This window comes from Ceratotherium simum, chromosome Y (genome assembly GCF_057802395.1).
Source record: "Ceratotherium simum simum isolate JZ-2026a chromosome Y, ASM5780239v1, whole genome shotgun sequence".
Classification (NCBI taxonomy): domain Eukaryota; kingdom Metazoa; phylum Chordata; class Mammalia; order Perissodactyla; family Rhinocerotidae; genus Ceratotherium; species Ceratotherium simum.
In genome coordinates this window covers 1,925,174-1,952,683 of record NC_141941.1, presented here as the reverse complement: position 1 = coordinate 1,952,683, position 27,510 = coordinate 1,925,174, and the positions used below count along the sequence as shown (strand labels likewise).

Sequence of the window (27,510 nt, the reverse complement as noted above, 5' to 3'; positions counted from 1 at the left end):
ACAGACATCCAGAAACATCTTTAGACAACTCTACATTTTAAATGAATTCCCCTGTCAAATACTAAGATTGGTTTTATGTTGTGTCTTTCTTTTCAGGAACTATTGGCCTCTCGTGCTGGTGTTGTGCCTGTGTATTCCGACAAGCTCTCCAATCCCCACTAAACCAAACATCGTTCTGATAATGGCGGATGACCTAGGAATAGGAGATCTCGGCTGCTATGGAAACCATACGATAAGGTAAGGGACTATTATGTAAACTTAAATGTTAGGTTTCCTAAAATAGTAGGCCTGGCTCCCAAATTTTCAAAAAAAAATGATACAAGAACAAGAATATAGAATCCAGACATCATTCAAAGTTTTATTTTATCTTTAATTCCAATAAGCTCAGATCTTTATAGGGAAGACCACAAGCCACAAAAGAAATTCTGCTGCATTTGCCTTTTCTCATCCTCTAAAATGGTGAATATCACAGAGTCAAGAAAGATCCTTGCCACTGAAACAATCCAATCTATATTGACAAAAATATAACCCACTGAATAGTTACCCCGTAGGAGCCTATATTTTGCAATGTCTCGGCAGGCTTTTTCAAAGTCATGGTTCCAAGGACCAAGTAGACGAATGAGAGACCATCTAAAGTCTTCAGAACGAGTTTCTTTAAATGAAATGTATCCAGATAACAATTTATTCCAGACTATTCTGAACCTTTTCAGTTAGATGGAGAACATTCATTTTGCTAATGGAAAAGGCTAGACTACCTCTAGGGTATTTTGAACTTGGGAGCCTTTCTGACAACTGGTGGCCTTTTCATTAATGCCTTTGAGCTGCATGTTGGTGCTTCATAATTTAGAATTCTGGTGCAGAGACAAGACTGGGGAGGGGGTTGCAAACTCCTAGCTTATCTATGGGTTTTAGCACCTAACGGTTGCTGATTGCAATAAAGGAGGGCATTGGATGTGGTCATTGAAGGTACAAAGTGTCCTGTCTCAGTGACGTCAATCAGAAAGGTGACCTACAATCGATACTTGTTGTGTAAAGATGCCGTTTGCTTCCCTCGTTGATCTCATGCCCAGGGCTGTAGATGATCATAGTAGGATTGCCAACAAGATCTATTCTCCTGACACCTCTCTCCTTGGCCATGGGAGTCATCTCCAGGTCCAGTTCTGACTGTATTTCCCCTTCTTTATGGCCTCTTTATCTTAGGACCCCCAATATTGACCAGCTTGCGAGGGAAGGCGTCCGTCTGACCCAGCACATCGCTGCAGCTTCGATGTGCACTCCCAGTAGGGCAGCCTTCTTGACTGGACGATACCCCATTCGATCAGGTGCGTAAATACCTGATACTTACATCACAGCACCGTAATCAAACACACTCTCCACATCCCTTACTAGTAGGTGTGGCTGTTTATGCTTCTTTACTATCAGCACAAGTAAGTTCAGAAGAAGCAAGTCCAGACAGTGCATGGATCCTCGCGTGGTGTGTTCCTGTGAGTAGGGGTCACATCAGCCAGCAGAGTGGGTTTTCTCTGAGCAGGTATTTGGAACTCACACCAGAAGTAGTGGTGATGGATGGTGAGATTCTGGACGATGGAAGAAGGAAGAGAGCAAGATATTATGGGTTAAATTGTGTCCCCCAAAACATATATAGAAGTTTTAAGTCCTAGAACCTGCAAATGGGAGCTTATTTGGGAAAACGGTCTTTGCAAATGGGATTAAGTGAAGGGTGGAGATGAGGTCATCCTGGATGAGGGTGGCCCTAAATCCAATGACAGTGTACTCATCAGAGGCAGAAGAAGAGAGACACAGACACAGAGGAGAAGGCACAAGGAGACAGAGGCAGAGATGGGAGGGAGGTGGCCACCAGCCCAGGGACGCCTGGAGCCCCAGAAGCTGGAAGAGGTGGGAAGGACCTTCCACTGGAGCCCCTGGAGGGAGCACGGCCCTGCGACTCCTTCATCTCAACCTTCTTGTCTCCAGGATGGGGAGAGGATGAATTTCTATGGTTTAAGCCCCCCAGTGTGTGGCCATTTGTTATTGCAGCCACAGGAGACTCATACACAAAACATGGTGGGCAAGAGGATTCAGAGTTCGAGGAGTCCCGCAATTGAGTCAGACACAAACTGTTTTCAAGCAAGTATCACTCATTCCTCTTTACCACAGAGGGCTGGGCATGTCTTGTGTCCTGCTCAAGGTTACTCAACTCCTAGCAACACTGGGGTTATAACTGTGCTCTCCAGTCTCCTAGAATTTTCTTCCACCTGTCTATAGGAGGGCTACGTGCTGACCACCTGTGAACATGCTCCTTCACCTCCTGATGACAGCTTACTATGGGGTGAAGGTTGTCCTGTTCCTCACTGCCCATTTGCTCCTCTCTTAGAGTTCTTCTAGTTGTAAGCAACTGGACATTTGGGCAAAGTGTATCAATATCCTGTGGCTGCCATAGAAATGGCCACAGACTCAGTGGCTTTAAGCAACACAAATATATCATCTTCCAGCTCTGGAGGTCCAAAGACCAAAATGGGTCTCACAGGGCTCAAATCAAGTCATCATCAAGGCTGGTTCCCTCTGGACCCTCTAGGGGAGAATCCATTTCCTTGCCTCTTCCAGCTTCCAGAGGCTGCCCACATTCCTTGGCTGACGGCCCCTTCCTCCATCGTTAAGCCAGCAATGCCTGGTTGAGTTTTTCTGATGCTGCATCACTCTGACACTCTTATTCTGTCTTCGAATCTCTCTGTCTCCCTCTTATAAGGACCCTGGTGATGACATTGAGCCCACCAATGTAGTCCAAGATCATCCCCCATCTCAAGATCCTTAATCATATCTGCAAAGTCCCTTTGGCATATAAGGTAACACTCACAGCTTCCAGGGTTTAGGATGTGAACATTATGGGGGCCATTATTCTGTCCACCTCATGGGGATTAGGATGTGGACATTTTTGGGGACATTATTCTACCACACGGGGATTAGGATGTGGACATCTTTGGGGACATTATTCTGTCTACCACACGGGGATTAGGATGTACACATCTTTGGGGACATTATTCTGTCTACCACATGGGGATCAGGACATGGACATCTTTGGGGACATTATTCTGTCTACCACACGGGGATTAGGACCTGAACATCTTTGGGAAAATTATTCTGACTACTATGTGGGGATTAGGATGTAGACATCTTTAGGGCCCTCTATTCTATCTACCACAGTGTTTTAAGCAAATGAAATGAGAGGGGAGATTGGAACACCTGCCCATTAATTTAGGTAACTATAGCAGTTAAGGGGTGACCTAGTGTCTGGCATGGCTGGCTATTCTGGATTCAAGGATGTCCCTCAACTTGCCTTTCTCCATCTCTGGGTTGGCATACCCTTCCTCATGGTGACCAGATGGCCCCCAGCCAATATACAGTTATTCATTTGCCTACTTCAAGGCCACTGGGAAAAGGAAAGCTTACTCACTCCAATATTTTCCCTCAAAGTCCCAGAACAGAGTCTTTTGAGATAAACCTGGATTGTATGTCCTCCCCTGAGCCCATCTCAGGGCCTCAAGTCCATTCCACCCAACCCACATGGGGACCACGGAGTTCCAAAGACAGCAGGTACTGTTGACAAAGGAAGGGAGAAAGCCCACAGGGCATGCAGAGACGATGGATGCCCCTCAATTTTGCACTGGGGTCTTTTGTCCTTAAAGCCCATCGATGAGAACAAAAATGCACAGCCGCATGGGAAGTGTTGAACAAGGTCCTCCAATCATGAGGCGTGGCGTGTAGAATTATCTACCCTTGTGCCAGAGGATGCAGCCTTAAAGGGAGATGAACCACAGCTTAGCTTCCTGCATTCAAGTTTGTTTCCCTTGGTCCCCAAATCCAGGGATGGCTTCAGAGACCGAAGCTCGAATTCTACGCTGGGCGGCTGCATCGGGGGGCCTCCCTCCTAATGAGACCACCTTTGCCAAGATCCTGCAGCAGGAAGGCTACGCCACAGGGCTGGTGGGTAGGTACTCCACCCAGGGAGTGTGCCGTGGTTGCTTTCCATTGCCTTCCAAATATGTCCCAGCAAAGGAGTTATCGCCAAATTGCCTATGGCGAAGGCAAATAATATCACGGAGATAAGACCATTTAGAAACTTCTGGAAATGATATAAAGAGCTATCATATGCATTCTTAAGAATGCATTTCTCTTAAGAAAGAGAAATGAATCCCAATTCTGTCCAGTCTATGATTCTCCCTGACTCACAAGATTGTATATTTGCATATTGACACCCACTGTTGTGACAGCTTCATTAAACCTTGACTATAAATCCATGGGAGAAATGATTTTAGATCTGTATTAATATTTCATCCTCACTAATCAGCCTGAAGCATTTGAAGCGAGATTGGCCAAATATAAATAATGTAAAACTCAGTGAAAAACAGAATTTGAATACAAACATCTAAGAAGGTTAATGTGTAATCAAGAAAATATGTTAAGATGATATTTATAACTCTGATGAAAATATACTGATCTAACTTTGGAGTTACAATTTCTGACTATTTATTTAGTATCACCAGGTCACCCAGTGTGTTTCCTGGACTACATTGGAATTATAACCAATAACAAAAAGTAGAATAAATAGCCCCGACCTTAACAAGCTCCAGGTTGAAAGGAAAAGACGCCGGTGTGTGAAATTCCCAGAGTTGCGATATTGCACCTTAAAAGGCTGCAGAACTTGGGGCAGCAAGGAAGCTTTCTTGGTAGGGGGGAGGTTGTGTCTAAGCTCATAAAGGATTAATTGGCAAGGGATTGAAATAGATGAAGTGAGATGCTCTCACAGTTGGACAAACAGCATGAGCAGATGACAAACTGTGAAGATCCACCAGAGTTGGGCAAAGTGGATTTTTCTGGGACTAGCAAACGTGAGGTTGGAAGGAGAAGGGGCGGTAGTTAAGAATTTTGGCTTCTAAGACGTGGAGTTCTGATTTAAATTGGGAAGTCACTGCATCCTTCTGAGCAGCTGAGTGGTAGAAGAGGACAATGGAAGGAGGCTTGGCATGAAGCTTCCAGGCAACTTGTGGCTCCTGTGAGATACAGTGAGAGCTTGTAGACATAGAGAAGTAATGAGTAAGTGGTCTGAGGCTGTAGCTTTGGAAAGAGAAAGACATCAATGCCTGAACTTCAAAGTCAAAAGCATGGCTGTTGTTTACATATAAATTAATCACCAGTCCCTTATCAATGAGGGAACCAGCAGGATGGTAAGGCTGACAAAAAGGAGGCTCAAAGAGGATAGAATTGCATAACAAAGAAAAGCTATTTGGTAACAAGTCAACTGTATACAAACAATGAAAGGAAATAATTTCCACAGGAAATGGCCAAGTTTTCTACAGCACTCATTAATGTCCTCCAGGTAATCAACTGCGTTCCTGTGGTTAACATTGCTACCAGACATAAAGAGTTCTGTAGTTTGTCAGTCTTTTACAAGCTCACATCTAACTCCTGGACGTGAATTAACTATAATATTAAGTCACATAAATACATCACTTAAAAGCAGTAGTTCTCAAAGTGTGGTCCATGCACCAGCAGCCATGACACCACCTGGGAACTGGTTAGAAAGGCAGATCCTCAGGACTGTCTCAGACCTGCTGAGTCTGAAACTCCAAAGTGAAGCCCTGGAGTCTATTTTAACCAGGCTTCCAGGGGATTCTGAGTTGGAGGACCATTGCCCTTAAGAATCATTGATCCTTGGAAGGACCTGTTACACATTGATCCCGTGGACACCCAAAACACACAGTCATTCTTTCACCTCTTTCCTGAGCGTTGAATATTTTTTTTAACCAAGTTAAAATCTAACAGAGCTTGTGAGGAGACCAGAGGGTTTAACGTGTGCTTATGTAAGAGGGAGGAAGAGGAATATTTCAAACAGCAGGATGACGCCATGAGTAGGAACAGTAGTTGGGAAGTTTTGAATGGGTTCTGCTAGAGCTGGGAAACCAGTTAGAGCCTTAAGGAAGAAGAAAAAGCCAGGATTTTAATCCTATGCAAAGCCTGATACGACATCAGAAAACCAGGGAACGGATCTTCCAGTTCTGAGCTGGTGGTCTTTGAGATTCTCAGGGACCTCCTCCAAAAGACAGGCGACAGTCATTGCCCATCTCAGAGAGGTGTTAAAAAGTGCAGAAACGCATGTGAAATCGCTTACAAAAAATGATAAAAAGCTACACCTATTGGAAGGGTGACCAGTACTCTGAGTAGGTCCACAATGTCCTTATAACGCAAATCAGACACTGAATGAGTTGCACTTGTATGGACTGAGGATCACCATTCACCCCATTGGCCAAGATGATGTATTTCACGTAGTCGACTGAGCAGAATGAGATGCTTTTTGGTTTTTCCTTGGTGTATTTTTGGTAGATGTATAGTATTTAATAGCACAGCTCATTCAACATTTTACTATCAAACATATCTTTTTACGTAAAGGAAGAGAACATCACAAAAATACAGACTGCAAGAAAACAAACTGGGAAATAGTTTCATGTGATCTATGGACCACAAATGTGATTTTTATAAATTGAAAAGATTTGGGTCAATATCTAGATCGAGGATAGATTTGTGTGATGTTTCACGTTAATAACAATTACTTTGATTGCATTTTCTCTTTTAAAAGTATGACTCATGCCTGGACAACAAAATCATTTAATTAAATGATATTTGGTTTCATGTTTGTTTAAAAAAACAACAAGCTTTGCTCTTCAGAAACCCACCCTAGGGTTAAACCGATATTTATGTGGTTTTTAAAAAAATTTTATTGTGGTAAAATACACATAACACAAAATTTACCATCTTAACTATTTTTAAGTGCACAGTTCAGTGACATTAAGCACTTTCACATTGTTGTGCAACCATCCTCACCACCTATCTCCAGAACTGTTCCCATATTGCAAAATTGAAACTGTTCCCATTAAACACCAACTCCCCTTCCCTTCTCCCCCAGCCCCTGGCACCCACCATTCTTGCTTGGAAGTTTTTATTTATTTATTTTTTTAATCTTTTTTTTTTTTTATTGTGAAATCTTTGTTGTACATTATTGTTTATCAGTCACCATATAAGTTCATCCCTCCACCCCTTGTCCCCTCCCCCCACCCCCCAGCCCCTGATAACCACCAAACAGTTCTATCTGTCCGTGTGTTGGTTTATCTTGCACATATGAGTGAAATCATGCACTGTTTGTCTTTCTCTTTCTGGCTTATTTCACTTAACATAATACCCTCCAGGTCCATCCATGTTGTTGCAAATGGGATGATTTTGTCTTTTTTTATGGCTGAGTAGTAGTCCATAGTATATATATACCACATCTTCTTTATCCATTCATCAGTGGAGGGACACTTGGGTTGCTTGCATGTCTTGGCTACAGTGAATAATGCTGCAGTGAACACAGGGGTGCATAAGCCTCTTTGGATTGTTGATTTCAGGTTCTTTGGGTAGATACCCAGTAGCGGGATATCTGGATCATAAGGTATTTCTGTTTTTAATTTTTTGAGGAATCTCCATACTGTTTTCCATAGAGGCTGCACCAGTTTGCATTCCCACCAGCAGTGGAATTTTTTAAAAGAACCCTACAGAAAATCTTTCCCCCCTAACAATCCAGCGTGCACATCTTCCTGCTCAGGGAGCAGATAACCACCCATGGACCACCATGGCTAGGATGCACAAGCCATTTAGCAGAACAAGAGAACCACACGGGACATGTGCCTTCTACAAGGACCAAAGGTGGTTTCTGATTTAGCAAAGCCTCTGCTCGGTTCTACCTTCTGATGAATACCACCCAATTCTGTGTTTTGTCTCCCAAAACGGTTCCTTCCTGGACCAGGGAAGTGGCACCTGGGAGTGAGCTGTGAATCTCGAAATGACCACTGCCATCACCCCCTCAACCACGGATTCCGCTATTTTTACGGCATGCCCTTGACGCTGATGCTGGACTGCGGAAATAAGCACAACCAGAAGGGCCAAGCCCTGAGGGCCAGCTACTGGTTCTACACATGGACGCTGGCTTACATGCTGCTCTTCTTGGCCCTGGGCAAGCTTACGGGCTGCCTCCCCATCTCCTGGAAGATGGTGGGCTGCTTCGGCGTCTGTGTGCTCCTCTTCTTCGCTTCCTGGTACTCCAGTTACGGCTTCACCAGGCACTGGGACTGCATCCTCATGAGGAACCACGCCGTGCGCGAGCAGTCGATGGTGCTGGAAAGAGCACCTTCTCTCCTCCTGCGGGAGGCAACTTCCTTTATCGAAAGGTAGTGACCAGTTCCATCTATTCTATGCGAATGAGGAGAAGACATGCCAGGGAATATTTTTTTCCTAAATTGCAAAATGTTAATGGTTAAAAATAATTTTCTGTTCAAGTACATATACCGCCAGGAGTGGCCGTAGGTAGATAATTTCATTTTTAAATGACACGTGTTGAGTCTTCCAGGAAGATGCTGTGTATATGGTTTCTAAATTAGTTTTTTTCTTTTGGAAAATTCTTCATTTCTTGATGAAGTAATATATTTCGGTGTTTTCAAAAGCAGGTGCAGTGAAATAGCGCCCTCCTCACCCAGCCACTAGCTACACCTTCCTCTCCCCGGAGGCAAAACATTGATGAGTTTTGTATAAATGCCTCAAGTGATATTTTATGCATTATTACCCAAGTATACATAAACATTCTCTCTCACCTCCACCGTTCTTTGTGAAGTGTTGACGTCTTTGTTGGCTGCTTCACTTTGCTTGCTAAATCTATATTGTTTCTGCTCGCAATTTGCCTGGAAAGTTTGCCACTGAATTGGGTTGACATCTATCTTGAATTTGAAGTTCAAGAAAACTCATTTGAGCTGTTGTAACTTTCATTGTAGAAATAATCTACATACACTTCACTTGTTTTTTTTAAAGGATCACTCACCTTGTGCTTAGATAGCATGAGAAAAAGCTAGGGTGGGATTCAGTAGAGTGCGTTCCCTCTCACATGGCGCCATTTTTCCCAGACTGCTGGACTTCCACAGTTTCATATCACCTGTTGTCCTCGTGTGGTAATGGAAAGGAACCCTCAGTTCTCACTATTTCTGTTGAGTTCTGCTGGCTCTGTGGATGTCAAATCCCAGAAGTTGCTTATAACTTCAACCAAGAAGCTGTCGGCAAGCGTGAAGAGAGAGCTCAAGAAATCGGTTTTTAGAGGGCTGAACTATTTAAGTATCTACTTGGAGAACACACACATTTATGTCTCTCTTTTAAAATGCTTCCTTCCATGTATTACACTTGGTCAGTTGTCTCCCAAATGCTTTGTCCTTGCGGGCACAAGTAACCCAACATTGGGTCTATAGTTAGATTTGACCTGCTGTCATGGGATCCTGTGAATCCTCCACAAAATGAGTGACCTACTAAAAAAATGTAGATAGCTCTTGTCGGGGGAAGAGGGAGAATCTCCCTCTGCCCTTTCCCTTAAGGTTCTTATGGCTGGCCAAATAATCAACAAGACAGGTTAGCAGGAGAAAATAATACCAAGTTTAATAACATGTATACATGGGAGAAAGCAGGGACACTGCTTTTCTCAACACAATAGCAGAAATTCTCATCTTAAATATCATTTTCAGCCAATGACAAAGGAGGATTTTGGGGGTGGGGGGAGTCAGTTACAGGAGATTACCACTAAAGCACAGTAAACAAGAGTAAGGTTATTATGTAGCTCAAGGCCTCACCTTCCACATTGACAAGTTACTAAAAATGAGCTCATCCCCCTCTCTTCTCCAAACAGAGAGGGAGATACCTTTACAAATGGAGACTTCCCTTGTAAATGATTGTCTGACAACTCCTCGCAGGGCCATCCAAAGAATGTGGCCAGAGAGACAGAACTCCTGATAAGATGGGCTTGTTGGTGCCTTTTCTATTGTAACCTCTATCCTACATTATCTTTTATAGCAGTCATGATAGATCTGTTCTAGAAAGGAGCCACCATGTCAAATTCTTTAGGCAGTTAGTGGGGGAGGTCAAATGTCCCTAGAGAAAACAACCAAGGTAAAGAGATAGATTTCAGGGTGGCCAAATCTTGATCTCCCACAGTCCCGCCTTTGAAACTATAAGTTTCACAGTCTTTTTGAAACTTAAAGAAGTTTCATAGTCTAGAAGTTGAGTTGGTAGATTGTTTCATCTCACTGAACCCATTTCTTAGTCCTGATAATAGATCAGTTCAATTAAGTTCATTTTGGAAGGTGGTGATGTAGGTGGGCTCTCGGGTTACGCCTATATTGTGGAAGCAAGCAATCAAGTATTTAATAGAAGCATTTTTATAAAAGAAAAACAAGGTTAATGGTTGGAGCAAGTTGTAAAGCAGTTTTTGAGTTCAGAGGACAGCCAGTGAAGAAGAATTTTAGATGTCAGCGTCAAAGCATCTTTTGTAGTTTAAAATGTCTCGGATGGTGTCATCAGGTCATCTCCAGTTTATATCAAGTCCATCAGCTTCAGTTTGTAAGGCTTCAGGAAAAAGGGCAGGTTCAGTTTTCAGTGATTTCAAATGAAAATGATGGAAAAAATCAAAAACGTTAGTTTGGACATCTGTAGCCAGATATTTTAGGAGACTAGAAGAAATCAGGATCCAGTCCAGTCAACAGATATAAAACAAAAACTTCAAAAGACAACAAAACTAGGATCTAATATCCGCAAACTTATACTGAAATAGTTTTTACTGAAATATAATTTTTCTCTCTAAAATCACCCTCATTTTTATTAAGATAGCAAAATTAAAACTAGTTTGCAAAATAAGTCTAGTTCCAATAGAGTTGGCTCAATTATTTACATAAGTACAGCAAGAATAGCAGTTGATCACATAGGCTCTTTTAAATCTGCTTTGCTGGAACTTTTTATAAGGAATCTCAGATTGAACTTTAAAGGTCTCTCGAGGCCAGGAAAGCCAAGCCAAGGATTTTGTCATCAGACTTTGCCTGCAATATCTACAGATTTGGGTGAATTCCTCTCTTCCGAGGTTCCCCCAAAATATTTCGAGGTTCCTTGTACCTGCCAGATAAGTGACATTCTTTACTTATCCTGGTAAGTGCTGCTTGGAACATAAGGTACCAGGCCAATATTTCCACGTGGCTTTATTCCATAAAGTCCAATCTTCATTCCTCAAATGTATGGTTATATCGCAAATATGATGTTCCAGTCACAACCTTGGTAATATAACCAGTGTTTCCAATTGTGTCCTGTTATAAGGAGAACAGATTCTTATTGAACTTATGCAAATAACTATATTGCCATGAAAACAACAATACTCACTTACTAAGAGTTTCCAAATTCGAGGGATCAGATAGAGAGAAAAAGATAAATATTTCAATTTTACTTACAAAAATATCATTTACTAAATTGCTGTAAGTCATAGCTATCTCGGGAGAAAAGAGAAAAAGTTTTCCTTAAATCTGAAAAAACAAAACATTAAAAATTCAGCAATACTTCAAATGAAAAATCATAAAAATTATAATCATCCTTATCAGTTCATTCAGTCCTGTGTAATCCATTCTTGATCCCAATCTTTTGTTAGCAGCTTCATGAAGTCATCAGTTTCTCCATCGGATTTCTGTAATTTTTTTTTTTTACCAAGTTCAGTTTTATGATCAGAAAGTTTGTCAGAATCTTGTATTCTAGAGTAAGGGTTAAAGTCCTTTCCATGAACTTCTCTGAAGATGAAACATATTTTGCAAAAGCATTAGAGCAAAGAAATAAGTCTGTAAACAACAAGACCTCAAAATGGCAATTGACAAGGAAATTTGGTTAATTTTGTGACATACAACACTTTAAAATAATAATAACCAGAATTATGACTGATAATCAGGACAGATCAGAATTTCAGTAATGTTATACAATTTTAAAACGCCTATATCAATAACATTAACCCACAAAATACCACCTAAGCAGGCTTATCATCACTGGTCTGACAATGCTTTCCATGTAATTGAACATACTGAATAAGCCTAATAAGTTTAGTATCTTTTCCCTTATAGGAAGAGAGCAAATTTCTTTGAGAAGTTCCAGGGCCCTTTGAAAATTCCCAAAGAAATAAAAGTTAAAAAAAAGACTTTAAGATATGAATTTTGGGGGAGCTTGTCAAAAATATAAACAATCAAAGCAAACAGAGCATTAACAATCTAAAAGCCTTAATAGAGAGACCTCAGTCTTTTGAACACAGGAAATTATTTTAACAGTTTTTTTTTTTTTTTTTTTTTTTAGGTAGACTTACTCAAAGGTAAAGAAAAATCTTTTATAACCTCTTTATCAAGTTTAAGCAAATTATCTTTTATGAGAAATTTCAATTTTGCACCAGCTTACTTCTGCTATTAAAACTCATTTACTTAATTAAATTCATTTCAATCTTAGCCAACTTGACCATACAAAAACTCCTTTTCCAGAATTCTTCTTTCACAAACCTTCTATAACTTTCTTTTTACATTCAGAATTTGTCCCATGTCTTTTTTTTTCCCTTCTAGTACTTGAGGACAAATTTATCTTTCTTAACCAAATTTATCTTTCTTAACCAAACAAAATATTTCCATTCTTTGCACCTTCTTCATACATCTTACTTTCCTTGTACACAGACATATTTTTCTTAATATTTAGTAGCTTCAATCACATATATTAATTAGAAATTTTAACCCTTAGAAACCTTAATTTGTAAGTAAAAACTAAACAATTATAAACTTTCTTTTACATTAGTATCTTGTGGCTTGGAAAATTTATAAACACTTCATAACTTCTAGAAACATGTTATTTTATAGTACAATCTTTTAATAAAACACATCTTTACCAATAGACCCAAAACACCTTTTAGTTTTCCTGTAATGAAAAGCCAAATGTAGACAAACGTACATTTAGCAATCAATGTCTAATATTTTATCTTATTTGGAAATGATGATACTCAGAGAATTTTTTTATCATAAATTTTAGCAAAACTCTAAAGTTTTAGGTCACCAAAAAGAGTTTGGAAGCTGTAACCACCATAACACATAATTATTGTTTAAAGTTCATTCAACATTCATCTTTTTCACAACTATTTAGTTACTTGTTCCCAATAATTATTTAGATTGCCTGTAAGACTTCATAAGACATTAGATAAAATTAGTCATCATTTAAATTACTATTTTTGTTAACCAGTTCTGTAATAGAAATAACATCAGTTTTTTTCTACAAAATTTTATGTAAATTTCATCACCTCTTATACCTTTAAACATAGTTATCATTAAAATTTTTATCAATAGGTCTTGGTCTTATAATTTTGGACAAGGGAAACATTCCCAGTCAGACATTTTAAAACATACTCAGGCAAAGTTGATGTAACCTCTATATAAAATTAGCTCAAACATGCCAACCTTTATAATCTTATTAACACTTACAGTTTTACGTGTTCTCAATTCAATTGTAACCTGAGTCAAGGTCTTAAGGCTAGTTAAATTTTTCCCTTTCTTTTTCTGGCCTTTTTTTAGGTACCAGATAAATAATTATGTGAGAGCTCTCAAAACATTTTTTTTCCCCCAATTTAGAAGTTTTTCCAATTCAAAGGATCCGTCGTCTGGCCATTGACGAGTAGGATCTTTATTTGTATATTTATTCCAATAGTGACTCGAACCAATAAGCCTTTTTAAGGAAAGACCCGGAGGTAACTTTCCACGCTTAGAAGAAATTTACCGTGGACGCAAAGAGGCGTCCCTGGTGAGGGTGCAGATGATGTAGCCCCCGTGATCCACAGAATTCACTCCCAAAGATATTCAGAGAAAGTAAAGACCTTTGTTGCACAGGCGGTAAGGATGGTGTCTCCGGTCTCCCACAATAGTGTGGGACGCCTCCAGTCACAGACCCGCTAATCTGTGACACCGGGCGGGCGATACTGGAATGGGATTTTTCCAGCACTAACAAGCAACGAAGGTAAAGAAGACAAAAGCCCTTATGGACTGGGCCTTTTATGACAAACTCCCCTGAGAACTTGGCACAGCCGGACAAAGAGACAGTTCGGAACCCCAGTCTACTCGACTGGCCACCAAGGTGCACCCCGGTAAATGCACCTTCCGTATGGTGGAGACCAAGGAGAAGATTTTCACTGGTCACAAAGCCAAGTTCTGAGGACACAGAACAAGACAGAGACTACTCTGGGAGGAAAAGGGATCAAGATCAAAACCAAGAGTACTCTACCAAATTTAAACCAAGAGTCACTAAAAGCCCAAGAAACTAGTTTCCCCAATATTTTCTCCTGCCAATCTAAATTTAGAAAGAGAAAAAATTCTCACCATTTCCTTCCACCGGACTCCGCAGATAGAGATTCCGGGAGGCTGACGTGGTAAGAAGTCTTACCTTTTGCCGGCTTTCGTCAGGCGTTCCCGTATCTCATCATCTGCAGTAGTCCAGGGAGAAGGCAGGTCTTCCAGCCAGAGAAGGCAACTTGCCAGCCAGTGTGGCTCCTGGCTGGCTCGCCAAAACTGTCGGGGGAAGAGGGAGAATCTCCCTCTGCCCTTTCCCTTAAGGTTCTTATGGCTGGCCAAATAATCAACAAGACAGGTTAGCAGGAGAAAATAATACCAAGTTTAATAACATGTATACATGGGAGAAAGCAGGGACACTGCGTTTCTCAACACAATAGCAGAAATTCTCATCTTAAATATCATTTTCAGCCAATGACAAAGGAGGATTTTGGGGGTGGGGGGAGTCAGTTACAGGAGATTACCACTAAAGCACAGTAAACAAGAGTAAGGTTATTATGTAGCTCAAGGCCTCACCTTCCACATTGACAAGTTACTAAAAATGAGCTCATCCCCCTCTCTTCTCCAAACAGAGAGGGAGATACCTTTACAAATGGAGACTTCCCTTGTAAATGATTGTCTGACAACTCCTCGCAGGGCCATCCAAAGAATGTGGCCAGAGAGACAGAACTCCCGATAAGATGGGCTTGTTGGTGCCTTTTCTATTGTAACCTCTATCCTAAATTATCTTTTATAGCAGTCATGATAGATCTGTTCTAGAAAGGAGCCACCATGTCAAATTCTTTAGGCAGTTAGTGGGGGAGGTCAAATGTCCCTAGAGAAAACAACCAAGGTAAAGAGATAGATTTCAGGGTGGCCAAATCTTGATCTCCCACACTCTATAAAGAGCTATCTATCTATCTATCTATCTATCATCTATCTATATTTTTAATAGGTCACATTTTTAAATAGATTATGTCATATAATAGATCTATAAAATGTCTATCTGAATATCAATCTATATTTTTAATGTCATATTTTTAAGTAGATCATATTGTATGATAGATCTATAAAATATCTATTTATGTATCTTCAATTAGTAGATAATCTTTTTATCTATCAATATCTATTATCTATCTATATCTATCATCTATCTATATCTATCATCTGTCTATATCTATCTATCTACTCTCATCTATCTATCATCTCTATGGATCTATCATCTATCAATCACCTATCTATCTATCTATCTATTATCTACCTATCATCTATCTATGTCTGTCTGTCTATCTATCTATCTATCTATCTATCTATCTATCTATCTATCTATCATCTATCTACTCTCACCTATCTATCATCTCTATCATCTATATCTATCGATCTATCATCTATCAATCATCTATCTATTATATATCTATCATCTATCTATATCTATCTATCTGTCTGTCTATCTATCTATCTATCTATCTATCTATGTTTCTATCATCTTCTCACTCAGGTTTTTTTGGACAAATTGTTTCCAACTTTGTGAAACCATTGTGACCTCTTTTGTTCTAGAATAGTTAATGATCTTATATCTGGATTTTTTTCCCCCAGAAATAAGCAGGGGCCCTTCCTGTTCTTCCTTGCACTTTTGCAAGTGCACATACCTCTTACCACAACCAGAAACTTCCTTGGGAGAAGCCAGCACGGCCTCTATGGAGACAACGTGGAGGAGATGGACTGGATAGTGGGTGAGTTCTCCCAACAACACCCAGCTCCACACAACGCCAGCAGTGCTCCCCCGATATGTCGTGACACCTGGCTCCAGCTTCAAGGCCGTCCCCTCCCACGCCACAGGAGAAGTCGGGCACATGGCTGCAAGGCCTCCCGGCCACTGGCAGAACAGACCCACTCCTGCTGGTCCCAGAGCAGCAGTGCCCAACAAGCCCACACGCTGGGTCACTGGGAGCTCTAAAATCAGCTGAGTCCCGGGACCCACCCCAGAAATGCTGGTGGGCGTTAGGTGTTTAAGAGCGTCCGGGTGATCCTACTATGCAGCCCAAGTTGTGAGCCCACTGACGCAGCGTGACGTAAATCTTCTTAAGTGCCTTTTAAAAGAAGGGGTGCTTTTCTCATTATAGAATAAATACCATTTGTTGGAAAATATTTGGAAACTATAGGTTACCTAGAGACAAAGGGAAAATCCATCAGTATCTGGATTTTAGAATCCATAAATCATTATATTAACATAATATAATATAATATAATATAATATAATATAATATAATATAATATATATATTACATATTATTTTATGTTATTAATTACCTAACGTATTACATATAATATATATTATTGTGTAATATTAATTATCTAATGTATTGTATATATATTTAGGATCCATAGACCATTTTATATGTATATATAAAAAACATACATTACATATAATATGTATACAGACACATATTTTTATGTATATATATATTTATGTGTATATATATACACCTATATTTATCTATATAATATACATTGCATATAATATGTATATATATACACACACACACATCTCTCTCTCTCTCTCCTTGTGTGCATGAGTAACTCAGCTACAAGGATCTATGCATACAGACATAAAAGAAGGATGGTTCTGCAATCAGGTTTAAATTACTATCGTGGGATCCTAAGAGTTTTCCAAAAAACAAGTGACTTACTAAGAAATATATATTCAGGGCCAGGCTGGTGGCATAGTGATAAAGTTCACATGCTCCACTTCAGTGGCCCGGGGTTCTCAGGTTCGGATCTAGGGTGCGGACCTATGCACCGCTTATCAAGCCATGCTGTGGTGGCGTCCCACATATAAAGTAGAGGAAAATGGGCATGGATGTTAGCCCAAGGCCAATCTTCCTCAGCAAAAAGAGGAAGATTGGCAACAGATGTTAGTTCAGGGCTAATCTTCCTCACACACACACAAAAAGAAATAAATATTCTCCATATTAAAATAATATAATATATGTAATGGTCTATGGATCCCAAATATATATATTTGTTAGATAATCAATATTATAATTAACATATACTATAAATGATATAATTTTAATTATACATTTATATTATCATATATAATTAAGTGATATAATATTAATATATAGTATACATATTTTATATTATTTTGTTATATATAAATCATATGATTACATATACATATAAATATATAATATGTAATTGTATAATATAATATGCTTACAGTCCTGCACCACATAATGATGTTTTGGTCAATGATGGACCACACCTATGATGGTAGTCCCATAGATTAGCACCATATAGCTTAGTTGTGTAGTAGGCTGTACCATCTAGGTTTGTGTAAGTGTGCTCTGTGATGTTCACACAACGACAAAATCACCTAATGATGCATTTCTCAGAACATCTCCCCATCATTAAGTGACAGATGACTGTATTGTCTTGTATTTATTATATTGTGTTACATACAATGCTTTTACCCCAAAGAGCACGTTGGGAGAGGCTGTTGATCGGGTGAGCCAGTGATAGCCGTGTTAATAAGGCAGTTGACAGAGTGGCCCGGTAGAGAGGAGAGAGTTGGAGTGGATGTCCACGGGTGGTATCAAAGGCTGCAGAAAAAGTGGACTAAGGTATGGAGGACGCTCTGCTGTGGACGCACATTGATGGTAAAATGGGGAGGCATCTACTGGTGTGCCTGATGCTTCTTTTTGCACCGTCTCTAAGGGATGCAGAGAGCAGGTCTTCATTTGTGCCTGCGTCTCAGCCTTTCCTGTCCAGGCAGACGATTAAATACCCCAGGTTTCTCTTGCCCAGACTGCGATCCTCTCATCCTCATTTCCGGGGACCCTCTTCCTGCCCCATGAGCCTTTCTGCTAGGTCACAGAGTGCAGTGAGCCGCTACCTGTTGTATTCAGTTGATGCATTAACACCCAGGAGTTTCTTCAGGGGACCACCCAGGTAGACAGCCAGGGCCCACACATCATGCCTGGCCCAGTTGGTTGGATGCAATGCTCAAAAACCAATGGGCAGAGAGACCAACACGTGAAGGACACCGTTGCACGACGCATTTGATGATCGATGGTCCTGTCCCTCTGCTCATTCTAGCCTCTGGCTTCTTGCTGTAGGTCAAGTTCTCGATACCCTCGACAAAGAAGGCTTGACCAACCACACGCTCGTGTATTTCACCTCGGACCACGGCGCCTTCATAGAGGGCCGCATAGGAGACACTCCACTGGGAGGCTCAAATGGAATCTACAGAGGTGGGGAATTTCCACTGTGTCTTAGTCTGAAATCTTGTGGACATCTCTGCTGCAGGAACTCCTTCTTCTAGCTTAAAAACGCAATATAACCCAAGAGAATGGATAGACGCCTAGATAGGAGCAAGCGATCTGACTTTCAGAAAATCGGAAGAACGTCTTACAGGTGGAGTGGTGAGTTGGACACTGGAGTGCCCACAGGGACGTGAGAGCTCCACCGTTTTCCTGATGCGATTTCTCCTGTGGCAGAGGATACTTGCAGAATTTAGCTGGAGGGCTCACAGATTCAAAGGGATACCCTCAGAGAGGACGGTTGCTTGCTGTGTGATTCTGTCCGTTTTAGATATTTAGAGTGTTTTTCTTTCTATTTCGCAAATGTTCCCTTAACCCTCATTTTTCTAAGCTCTGAGGAGTGTCTCGGGCCAGGGATGTTCAGAGAGAGCCTAGTCCTGAACCAACAGAGATGGGGCCAGTGAAGGCAGCCCTCAGGCTTGCTGCCCATCACCAACTCCATATTCCCTTCTCTGTATTATTTTGTTAGGGCTGGCATAACAAAGTACCACACACTGAATGTCTTCAACAACAGGAATTTATTCTCCTACAATCTTGGAGGCTGGAAGTCTAAAATCAAGAAGTCAACAAGGTTGATTCCTTTTGAGGGCACCAGAGAAGAATCTGTTCCAGACCTCTCTCCCAGCTTCTGGTAGCCTCAGGCACTCCTTGGAGTGTAGACGCTGTCTTCTTCCCGTGTCCTCACATGGTCGTCCCTCTGTGCGTGTCTGTGTCCTCATCTCCTCTTTTTCTTTTTTTTGGTAATTATCTTATTGAGGTCATATTAGCATATAACATTGTGTAATTTTAGGTGTACATTATTATGTATCAGTTTCTGCATAGACTGCATGTTCACCACCAATAGTCTAGTTTTTATCCATCACCATACATATGTGCCTTTACCCCTTTTGCCCTCCCCTCACCCCCTTCCCCTCTGGTAACCACTAATCTGTTCTCGTTACCTATGTATTTGTTTATCCTCCAAATATGAGTAAAATCATGCAGTGTTTGTCTTTCTCTGCCTGACTTATTTCACTTAGCATAATATCCTCAAGGTCCATCCATGTTGTTACAAATGGCACCATTTTGTCTTTTTTATGGCTGAGTAGTATTCCATTGCGTATATATACCACATTTCTTTATCCGTTCATCCATTGACGGGCACTTGGGTTGTTTCCATGTCTGGGCTAATCTCCTCTTCTTACAAAGACACCAGTCCTATTGGATCAGGCCCCACCCTACGGACCTCATCTTAACTTGATTACCTCTGCAAAGACTCTATTTCCAAACAAGGTCACATTCACAAATGCTGGGGGTTAGAACTTCAACATCTTTTGGGGGATGCAATTCTACCCATAACATTCTCCTTGGGGGAAGTGGAAATCCCACTTCCCTCAGCTGTGTCAGGATGTGGAAATCAGGCATGGGCATCTCCCATCACGGTAACACCCTCCCACCTCAGAGGTGAGAGTGTAGACCGCTGTGCTCAACTGGACTGTTGCTGGAAGAAGGAAGATGTGAGTTGGTGGGGGGAACACTGACGTGCTGTAAGTGACAGAAATCAAGGCTGCCGGGCAGCCAGGGTGTGGAGTGGACACCCTTCCACTAAACCAGCCAAGGGGGTTGCTGGGACTTGTATATGAGAGAATAACATAATACAGTGGTTCTCACCTGGGAGCAATTCTGTCTCCCTCGGGACACTGGCAATGTCTGGGGACATTTTTGGTTGTCACATCTCAGGGGTGATGTTACTGCGTCTGGTGGGTGGAGGTCAAGCATACTGCTCAACATCCTACAGTGCACAGGATGGCCCACCACAGAGAGTCATCCAGTCCCAAATGTCCACAGTGCTGAGGCTGACAAACTTGGATATGAAGGGACCTAGCGTGGAGACCAGGCAGAACTGTTAAATTAGCTTTTGTTATGGGCTGAACTGTGTCCCTCAAAATCGTGTGTTGAAGCCCTAACCCCAGCACCTCAGAATGTGACTGTATTTGGAGATGGGTCTTTAAAGAGGTGATGAAGGTAAAATGAGGTCATTATGGTGGGTCCTGATCCAATAGGACTGGTGTCCTTATGAGAAGAGGAGATGAGGATACAGACACGCACAGAGGGACGACCACGTGAGGACACGGGGAGAAGACGGGGTCTACACGCCAAGGAGAGAGGCCTCAGGAGGAACCAGCCCTGTGACACCTGGATCTCAGATTCCAGCCTCCAGGACGGGGAGAAATAAATGTCTGTTGTCTAAGCCCCCAGTCTGGGGTCCTTTGTTAGGGCAGCCCTAGCCAACTAACACAGTATCTGTATAAAAATTATTATTTCCTGTTTTGTTTTCTGCCAAATAGGGAAATCTTGAAACTCTAAGAGACTTTAATCCTTCAAGACTAAAGTTAAAATCCACACTATTACACCCCCAAAATTTGATGATGATGATGATTTTTGCAGGCACCAAATGAAAGTGTTGTGTTAGGTAATCACTATTGCTTCTTCCATCTTGAATATTCTGTGATGATATGTCCATAGTGTGATGTAACGCCTTGTTTTTGGTGCTGATTTTTTCTTTCTTCCTTTTTTTTTTTTTTTTTTTTTTTTGCTCAGGTGGCAAAGGGATGGGCGGCTGGGAGGGCGGCATCCGTGTCCCGGGGATATTCCGGTGGCCTGGGGTGCTGCCAGCCGGCCGAGTGATCCAGGAGCCCACCAGCCTGATGGATGTCTTCCCCACCGTGGTCCAGCTGGGGGGTGGCCAGATACCCCAGGACAGGTAAGTGTGTATTGAAATCGCCTGCTCCCTCATTCCTGAGAGCTCTCCCTTCATTCTCACAAATTTAGGGGGACAACGCAACATTAGGGCATTTTAAAAAATCTTCTTCCTCCAATGTAGTGGAACTGAATAATTAAAAAAAATACTGGTGGACGATCAAGAGAAATTATACTAAAGTTAAGCATGGGAAATGATACCCATTCTCATAGCTGTACACACAACGTTGTACTAGAGGTTCTAGCTGGAACGACACAATGAGAAAGAGAATAATAATTACAAGGATTGGAAAGGAATTAGAAAAATCTGAATATCATCCACAAATGATATGATTATCATTTTATCACTGGATAAAAATCTCAGAGAGTCTACAAAGAAAATAATAAAAGTATTAAGAAAGTTCACAAGGTTATGGAATACCATTCCATTCTACCATTCACACACAAGATCAAATGGCCAAAATGCAATTCTAAAAATATCATTTTTTAATAGCCACACGCACTGTAAGATCCTAGGAATAAAGTTAACAAATGAAATTAAAAAATTAACAAACGTTAACAAGTGATATGAAACGTTTAAGGAGAAATAATTGAATATTAATAAAATTAATATTAATCAACAAATTAATATATTAGAATATATTATATTAAATATATTTATATATAAGTATAAATATATAATAAATATAATAATATAGTTATTAAATAATAAATACATAATATATTTATTGAATAATAAATAAATATTGATTTAATATTAATAAATTAATAAATATTAATAAAATGTTAAGTATTTTAATAAACAGAGAGATTACCAAATTCACAGACAGGAATACTCAATATTGTAAAGCTGACATTTCCCCCAAATTCAGCTATAAATTCAACGTGATTCTAATCCGAACCCAACCACCTTTTTCTGTGGTGGTTACAGACTTTGAGAAGTAGATATTGAAACGCATCTGATAAAGAGCTATGAGGAACCACAGTTCTGAAGAGCCAAGGCTCCCGTAAACCTTCGTCATTAGACCCCGTGGTGTTGGCTCAGAAACAGGCACACGCAGAGGCGTGTCAATGGGTATATTTATGTATCTGTTGAAATAGATGCAGGCAGATGAGAGACATGAGCCGGATGTTGAACATGACAGAAAGGCCTGAGAGAGGAGAAGCCGTGGTTCACAAGTGATGGAGGCTCTCACGGTGGTGACAGCAGATCACCACCCGGTGCAGCATTCAATGACCCCACTGTCGCTCTGCTCTCCCCACACAGGGTGATCGACGGGCGGAACCTGATGCCCCTCCTGCTCGGCCAGGTCCCGCACTCCGAGCATGAATTCCTCTTTCATTACTGCGGCTCCCGGATGCACGCGGCTCGCTGGCACCAGCGCGAAGGTGAGTGGTACCATGTCGCCCTCCGGGGCTGGGAGCTGGGAAGACGGAAAACCCAGGAGGCTGCAGGGTGGTTTGGGAGGTGCTTCCAGTGACACCTCCAGGGGACTGCAGATTAGCCCAAAGCAGGATGCTCAGGAATCCCGAAGGCGCCCACCTGGACCTCATTTGCTGGACCCTAAGTCAAGATGGATGAACCAGGAAAGGAGCGTGTGCCACCTGTGGGATTAAGTTTGGAGAGACAGCTGGATTCCAGAATGCTCTCCCTGGTACTTCTGGGGATTTAAGATAAACAACAGCAGAGACTATTTGACCTTGGAACATTGCACAAAATTCAGGACATAGGGCTGCTGTTTCTTCAGCTCCGATGCATTTCACTTCATAAGATCTTACAGAATAATGCCCAATGGGTATTTGATATGGAGGGTTATTAATAAGCCTGCTCAGCCTGTTTTTTTTCCAAATGTCTGATGAGAAACCCCCAAAACCAGCCAGGTGATGGATCTGTTTCCAGGCACGAAGTAAACATCATGCTTCGATAGACTGATTTGCTAATGGCCACCGATTGGTTGTAGGATTTGGGTGTCCGATCATAAAAGAACGTAGGTCTCTAGCTTATATCTTATCTATGAATCTCACTCTTGTCCATAAGAGGAGAGACGCCCACAGGATTCACTGTTTCATCTACGGAAGAAAATCCTGTCATGTGGATATCTCGAGTGTTTTATTAGCAGCTCTATATGTAACACAAATCAGGTATTCGGGAACAAATCAATATCTGTGCCCCTGGAAAAGCCATGTGGGATGGAGGGAGCAGAGAGGAGCCAAATCTGGTTGACTGGCAGCAAAAACACAGCGGATCATACTCTTTGCTAAGACAGTGCTTAAAGATAACTTTACAGACAGCTTCCTACAAGCTCTCTGAGTTTAAAAAACGATAATTTTCTGTAATGCAGAATAAAGTAAAGTGAAGAGGTCATGTTATTGATGGACTTTACTCCTTCCAGACTAAAGTTACAATGCACAATATTCCACCCATCGCCCAAGGTCTGTCCACTCCACCGTCCACCTCTTCTCGGACACCTGTAGCCCCCAAGCAGGTGTTAGCCAGGGAGGGCCAGCCAGGGTCCACCAAGCTCCACCCTTATAGAGTGAATTGTTCACCCTCCCCAAGGGGCCTGGCCTCCCCTGCCTTGGGTTGACTGCGTTAGAAAAGACTTTTTTTATGCAGCCTGGATACAAGTCCCTTATTTGATATGGAGTTCGCCAATCTTTTCTGCCAGTCTGTCTTCTCTTTCCATCCTCTAACAGAACTTTTGCAAAGCAGGAGTTTTTTCATTTGGATGAAGTTTAATTTGTCAACTGCACCTTTCATAATGGTCGTTTTTTTTTCATATCACATCTAAGGAATCTCTGTCTCAAAGATTTTCTTCTAGGGGTTGTCTAGTTTCAAGTTTTTCATTTAGGCCTATGATTTGAGTTCACATTTGTATAAGCGATTTTATATGGGTGGAATTGCATCCTCCCCACGCTCAAATTCCTATGTTGAAGCCCTAACCCCTGAGAGCTCAGAATGTGGTTGTATTTGGAGATGGGTCTTTAAAGAGGTGATGAAGGTAAAATGAGGTCATGAGGGTGGATCCTGATCCAATAGGACTGGTGTCCTTAGGAGAAGGGGAGATGAGGACACAGACACACACAGAGGGATGACCATGTGAGGACATGGGGAGAAGACAGCGTCTACACGCCAAGGAGAGAGGCCTCAGGAGGAACCAGCCCTGCCAACACCTGGGTCTCTGACTCCAGCCTCCAGGACTGTGAGAAATAAATGTCTATTGTTTAAGCCACCCCATTGGTGGTCCTTTGTTAGGCCAGCCCTAGCAACTAATACAAGCATTCTCTGAGTTCTATGTGGACATTTATATTTTCACCTGTGGATGTCCAGTTGTCTCAGCACATTTGTTGAAAAGACAATCCTTTCTCCACAACATTTCCTCTGCACTTGGCCAAACTCTTGCCTTCATCAGGGGGAATAGTGGGCACCCACACCCAGGGTGTTGGAAGATTAAATGACCGGGAACATCAAACTCTTGGCACGCACCCTCGATATTGGGCATTTTCTATCCTGGTCTCTCCCCACTTTTGAAGTCCTAGCAGTTTATAAAGCATTTTCTGGAGGAGGTCAGAGGTGAATGGAATCTTGAAGAAAAGCCCAGATCTAGACAAACCTAAAGAATGTGCATATGAATTTCCTGGGGTTGCCATAACAAACCATCACAAACTGGGTGATTGAAGCCACAGGAATGTATCCTCCCCCAGTCCTGGAGACCAGACGTCTGAGTTGAAGGGGTCACAGGGCCGCGCTCCCTCCAGAGGCTCCAGAGGAGGGTCCTTCCTGCCTCTTCCAGCTTCTGGGGCTCCAGGCGTCCCTGGGCTGGTGGCCGCCTCCCTCCATCTCAGCCTCTGTCTCCACGTGGCTTCTCCTCTGTGTCTGTGTCTCTCCTCTTCTGTCTCTTGTAAGAACACCCATCATAGTCAATTGCTTTGAAAATTAAGCAGTACAAGATTTCTTTCCTAACCTGTTTTTCTACACTCTTATCTCAAGTTGGCATCATTACATTTTTACAAATCTCTTACGTGGAGGCTCTTGGTTCCTTGAATAGTAAACGATCAAAAATAGTTCTTGGATGAATTAATAAGTGACTCATTCCAAGAAGTTACAAGAAAAGGCCAGGGGTAAAAACAATCCTTGAGAAACTGCTTTAAAAGGGCATGTCTTTCAACTTTTCTTATAATGCACGTGGCCAAAGAATTTTTTTTTGCCTTGTTTGAAACTAAGGAGTGGCCTTCCAGAAAAGTTATTTTGGAGAACAAGCAAAACAGGCTGGCAGGTTTAACTAAACCCACCAGGAAATCCATGCATGCAAGATGCAGACTGTGGCTGGATCTGACCCATTGTGGAGACACGGGGAGACCAATGGATGTGATTTTTCTATTGTAACTTTTTTCCCCAGCTTTATTGAGCTGTAATTGGTATATAACATTGTGTAAGTTTAAGATGTACAATGTATTGATTTGATACATTTATACGTTGCAAAATGCTCACCCCCATAGTTAGCTAACACCTGCCTCACGTCACATAGTTACTATTTCTTGTTTGTGGTGAGAACATTTAAGATCCACTCTCTTAGCAACATGCAAGTATATGATACAGTATTATTAGCTATAATCACCATGCTATGTTTGGAATGTCCATTCCCGTCCCCTCCCTGTGTGAGCATCTACGTGACACTACGTCCCGTCTTTCTCTCCACCATCACCGATTTTTCGCGACAGTCCAGTGGAAGATCTTCATCTCTAGGTTTCCACCTCCGATCTGCTATGGGCAGAAATCCGATTTTTTTTTTTAAGCTCATTAGAATTGCATTCAAATAACAAATGGGTCCTGAGAGGGGCTGGGGAGTCTCACCTGTGGTTGATTCAGTGACTCCATTGTGAGCAGTCCATTTTTTTTTAGTTCTTGCATCTTGGAATATACTAGATAAATGAGGTGGCTGGATTCCAGACAACCAGGAGGTTACAGTGAAGCAGAATTTAATCAGCAAACCTGTCCTGACACGTACTGTGGACACGGCAAGGGGATGTCACTTAGAACGAGGCAGGAGCCCGGCCCTGGAGCTGCCCTGGTCGGGGCAGCACGCCCACACCCGGTGCAGAAAGAGCTCTTGGAGAGGAGAGAACTGGTCCTATATTGGCCTGACAGGGGCTCCTTCTGCCCCAGCGGAGGGCAGGGACCCTGCACAGAGTCAGCCAAGGGGCTGATCCTTGAAGGACAGGAAGACAGCCAGGGACCCGGGGCAGGGCTTCTGGAAGACAGGGCATAGGTTTGAGAATATGATTCACAGCTCTTGAAACGGGCTGGTTTCAAGAGAAACTAGAAAGTCACTGCTTCCTCGGAAATTAGAAATGAGGTTTGCTGGTTATTATGGGGAGCAGTGGCAAGACCACGTGAGGACCGAGCACAAGCCCAGGACACTCCCCGTGCTGCGTGAGGCTCCATCAGGGGGATCGCTCAAAGGGGCTGCAGGATCCCAGGCCACAGCTGGGCTGCTGTAGAACAGGAAGGAGCTCGGTGAGCGGGTGTCCCTCTAATTTGGGGGCAATCACAGCAGGTCACTTCTAACCGCTTGTCCCTCTAAGTGTGGTTTACCCACCAGCAGCTTCGGCGTCCCCGGGCAGCAGGTCTGAAATGCACAGGTTGCCTGCAAACCTGCATTCTGCCACATACCGGGGGACAGCCCGACACCCACCCTAGAGTCTGCTCTGTTTCCTCTCCAGGTGGCCGGCTCTGGAAGGCGCACTTCGAGACGCCCGTCTTCTCCCCGGAGGGGGCCGTGGGCTGCTATGCCCAGGGCCTGTGTCCCTGCCATGAGAACGTGGCTCGCCATGACCCGCCCCTGCTCTTCGAGCTCTCCAGGGACCCCTCAGAGGCCACGCCCCTGTCCCCCAGCTCGGAACCCTCATTTCACACGGTGGTCAGCCGCATTGTGGAGGCCACTTGGGCGCACCAGAGGACCCTCACCCCAGTCCCCGTGCAGCTCTCAGGCTCCAGCAACATGTGGAAGCCATGGCTGCAGCCCTGCTGTGGCTCCTTCCCGTTCTGTGGATGCCAGGAGAACGCCCACCCCCGTGACGAGCTGTAAAACTGGTGGGGCCCCTTGGAGAGGAGAGAGGAGGGGACACGGGGGGCTGTCCCCCGATTACCCCTTCATGCCTGCATCCGCCAACAGTCCACCAGCCTCCAGCCACAGTGTCGACTGCAACATGTACCTGATGGGTTTGCATGAGGT

The 27,510-nt window shown here is 42.4% G+C and overlaps 1 protein-coding gene across 1 annotated transcript; it reads left to right on the top strand.

Annotated features, from left to right (window-relative positions):
- Positions 1–99: 99 nt before the first annotated feature.
- LOC147911605 (arylsulfatase D-like) lies at positions 100–27,402 on the top strand. The gene is made up of 9 exons (XM_087427853.1): positions 100–237; positions 1,201–1,322; positions 3,863–3,985; positions 7,835–8,255; positions 15,807–15,943; positions 18,332–18,466; positions 21,116–21,278; positions 22,542–22,663; positions 26,999–27,402. The coding sequence occupies exons 1-9, from the start codon at positions 182–184 to the stop codon at positions 27,361–27,363; spliced, it is 1,644 nt and encodes a 547-aa protein (XP_087283979.1). The 5' UTR covers positions 100–181; the 3' UTR covers positions 27,364–27,402.
- Positions 27,403–27,510: the final 108 nt, after the last annotated feature.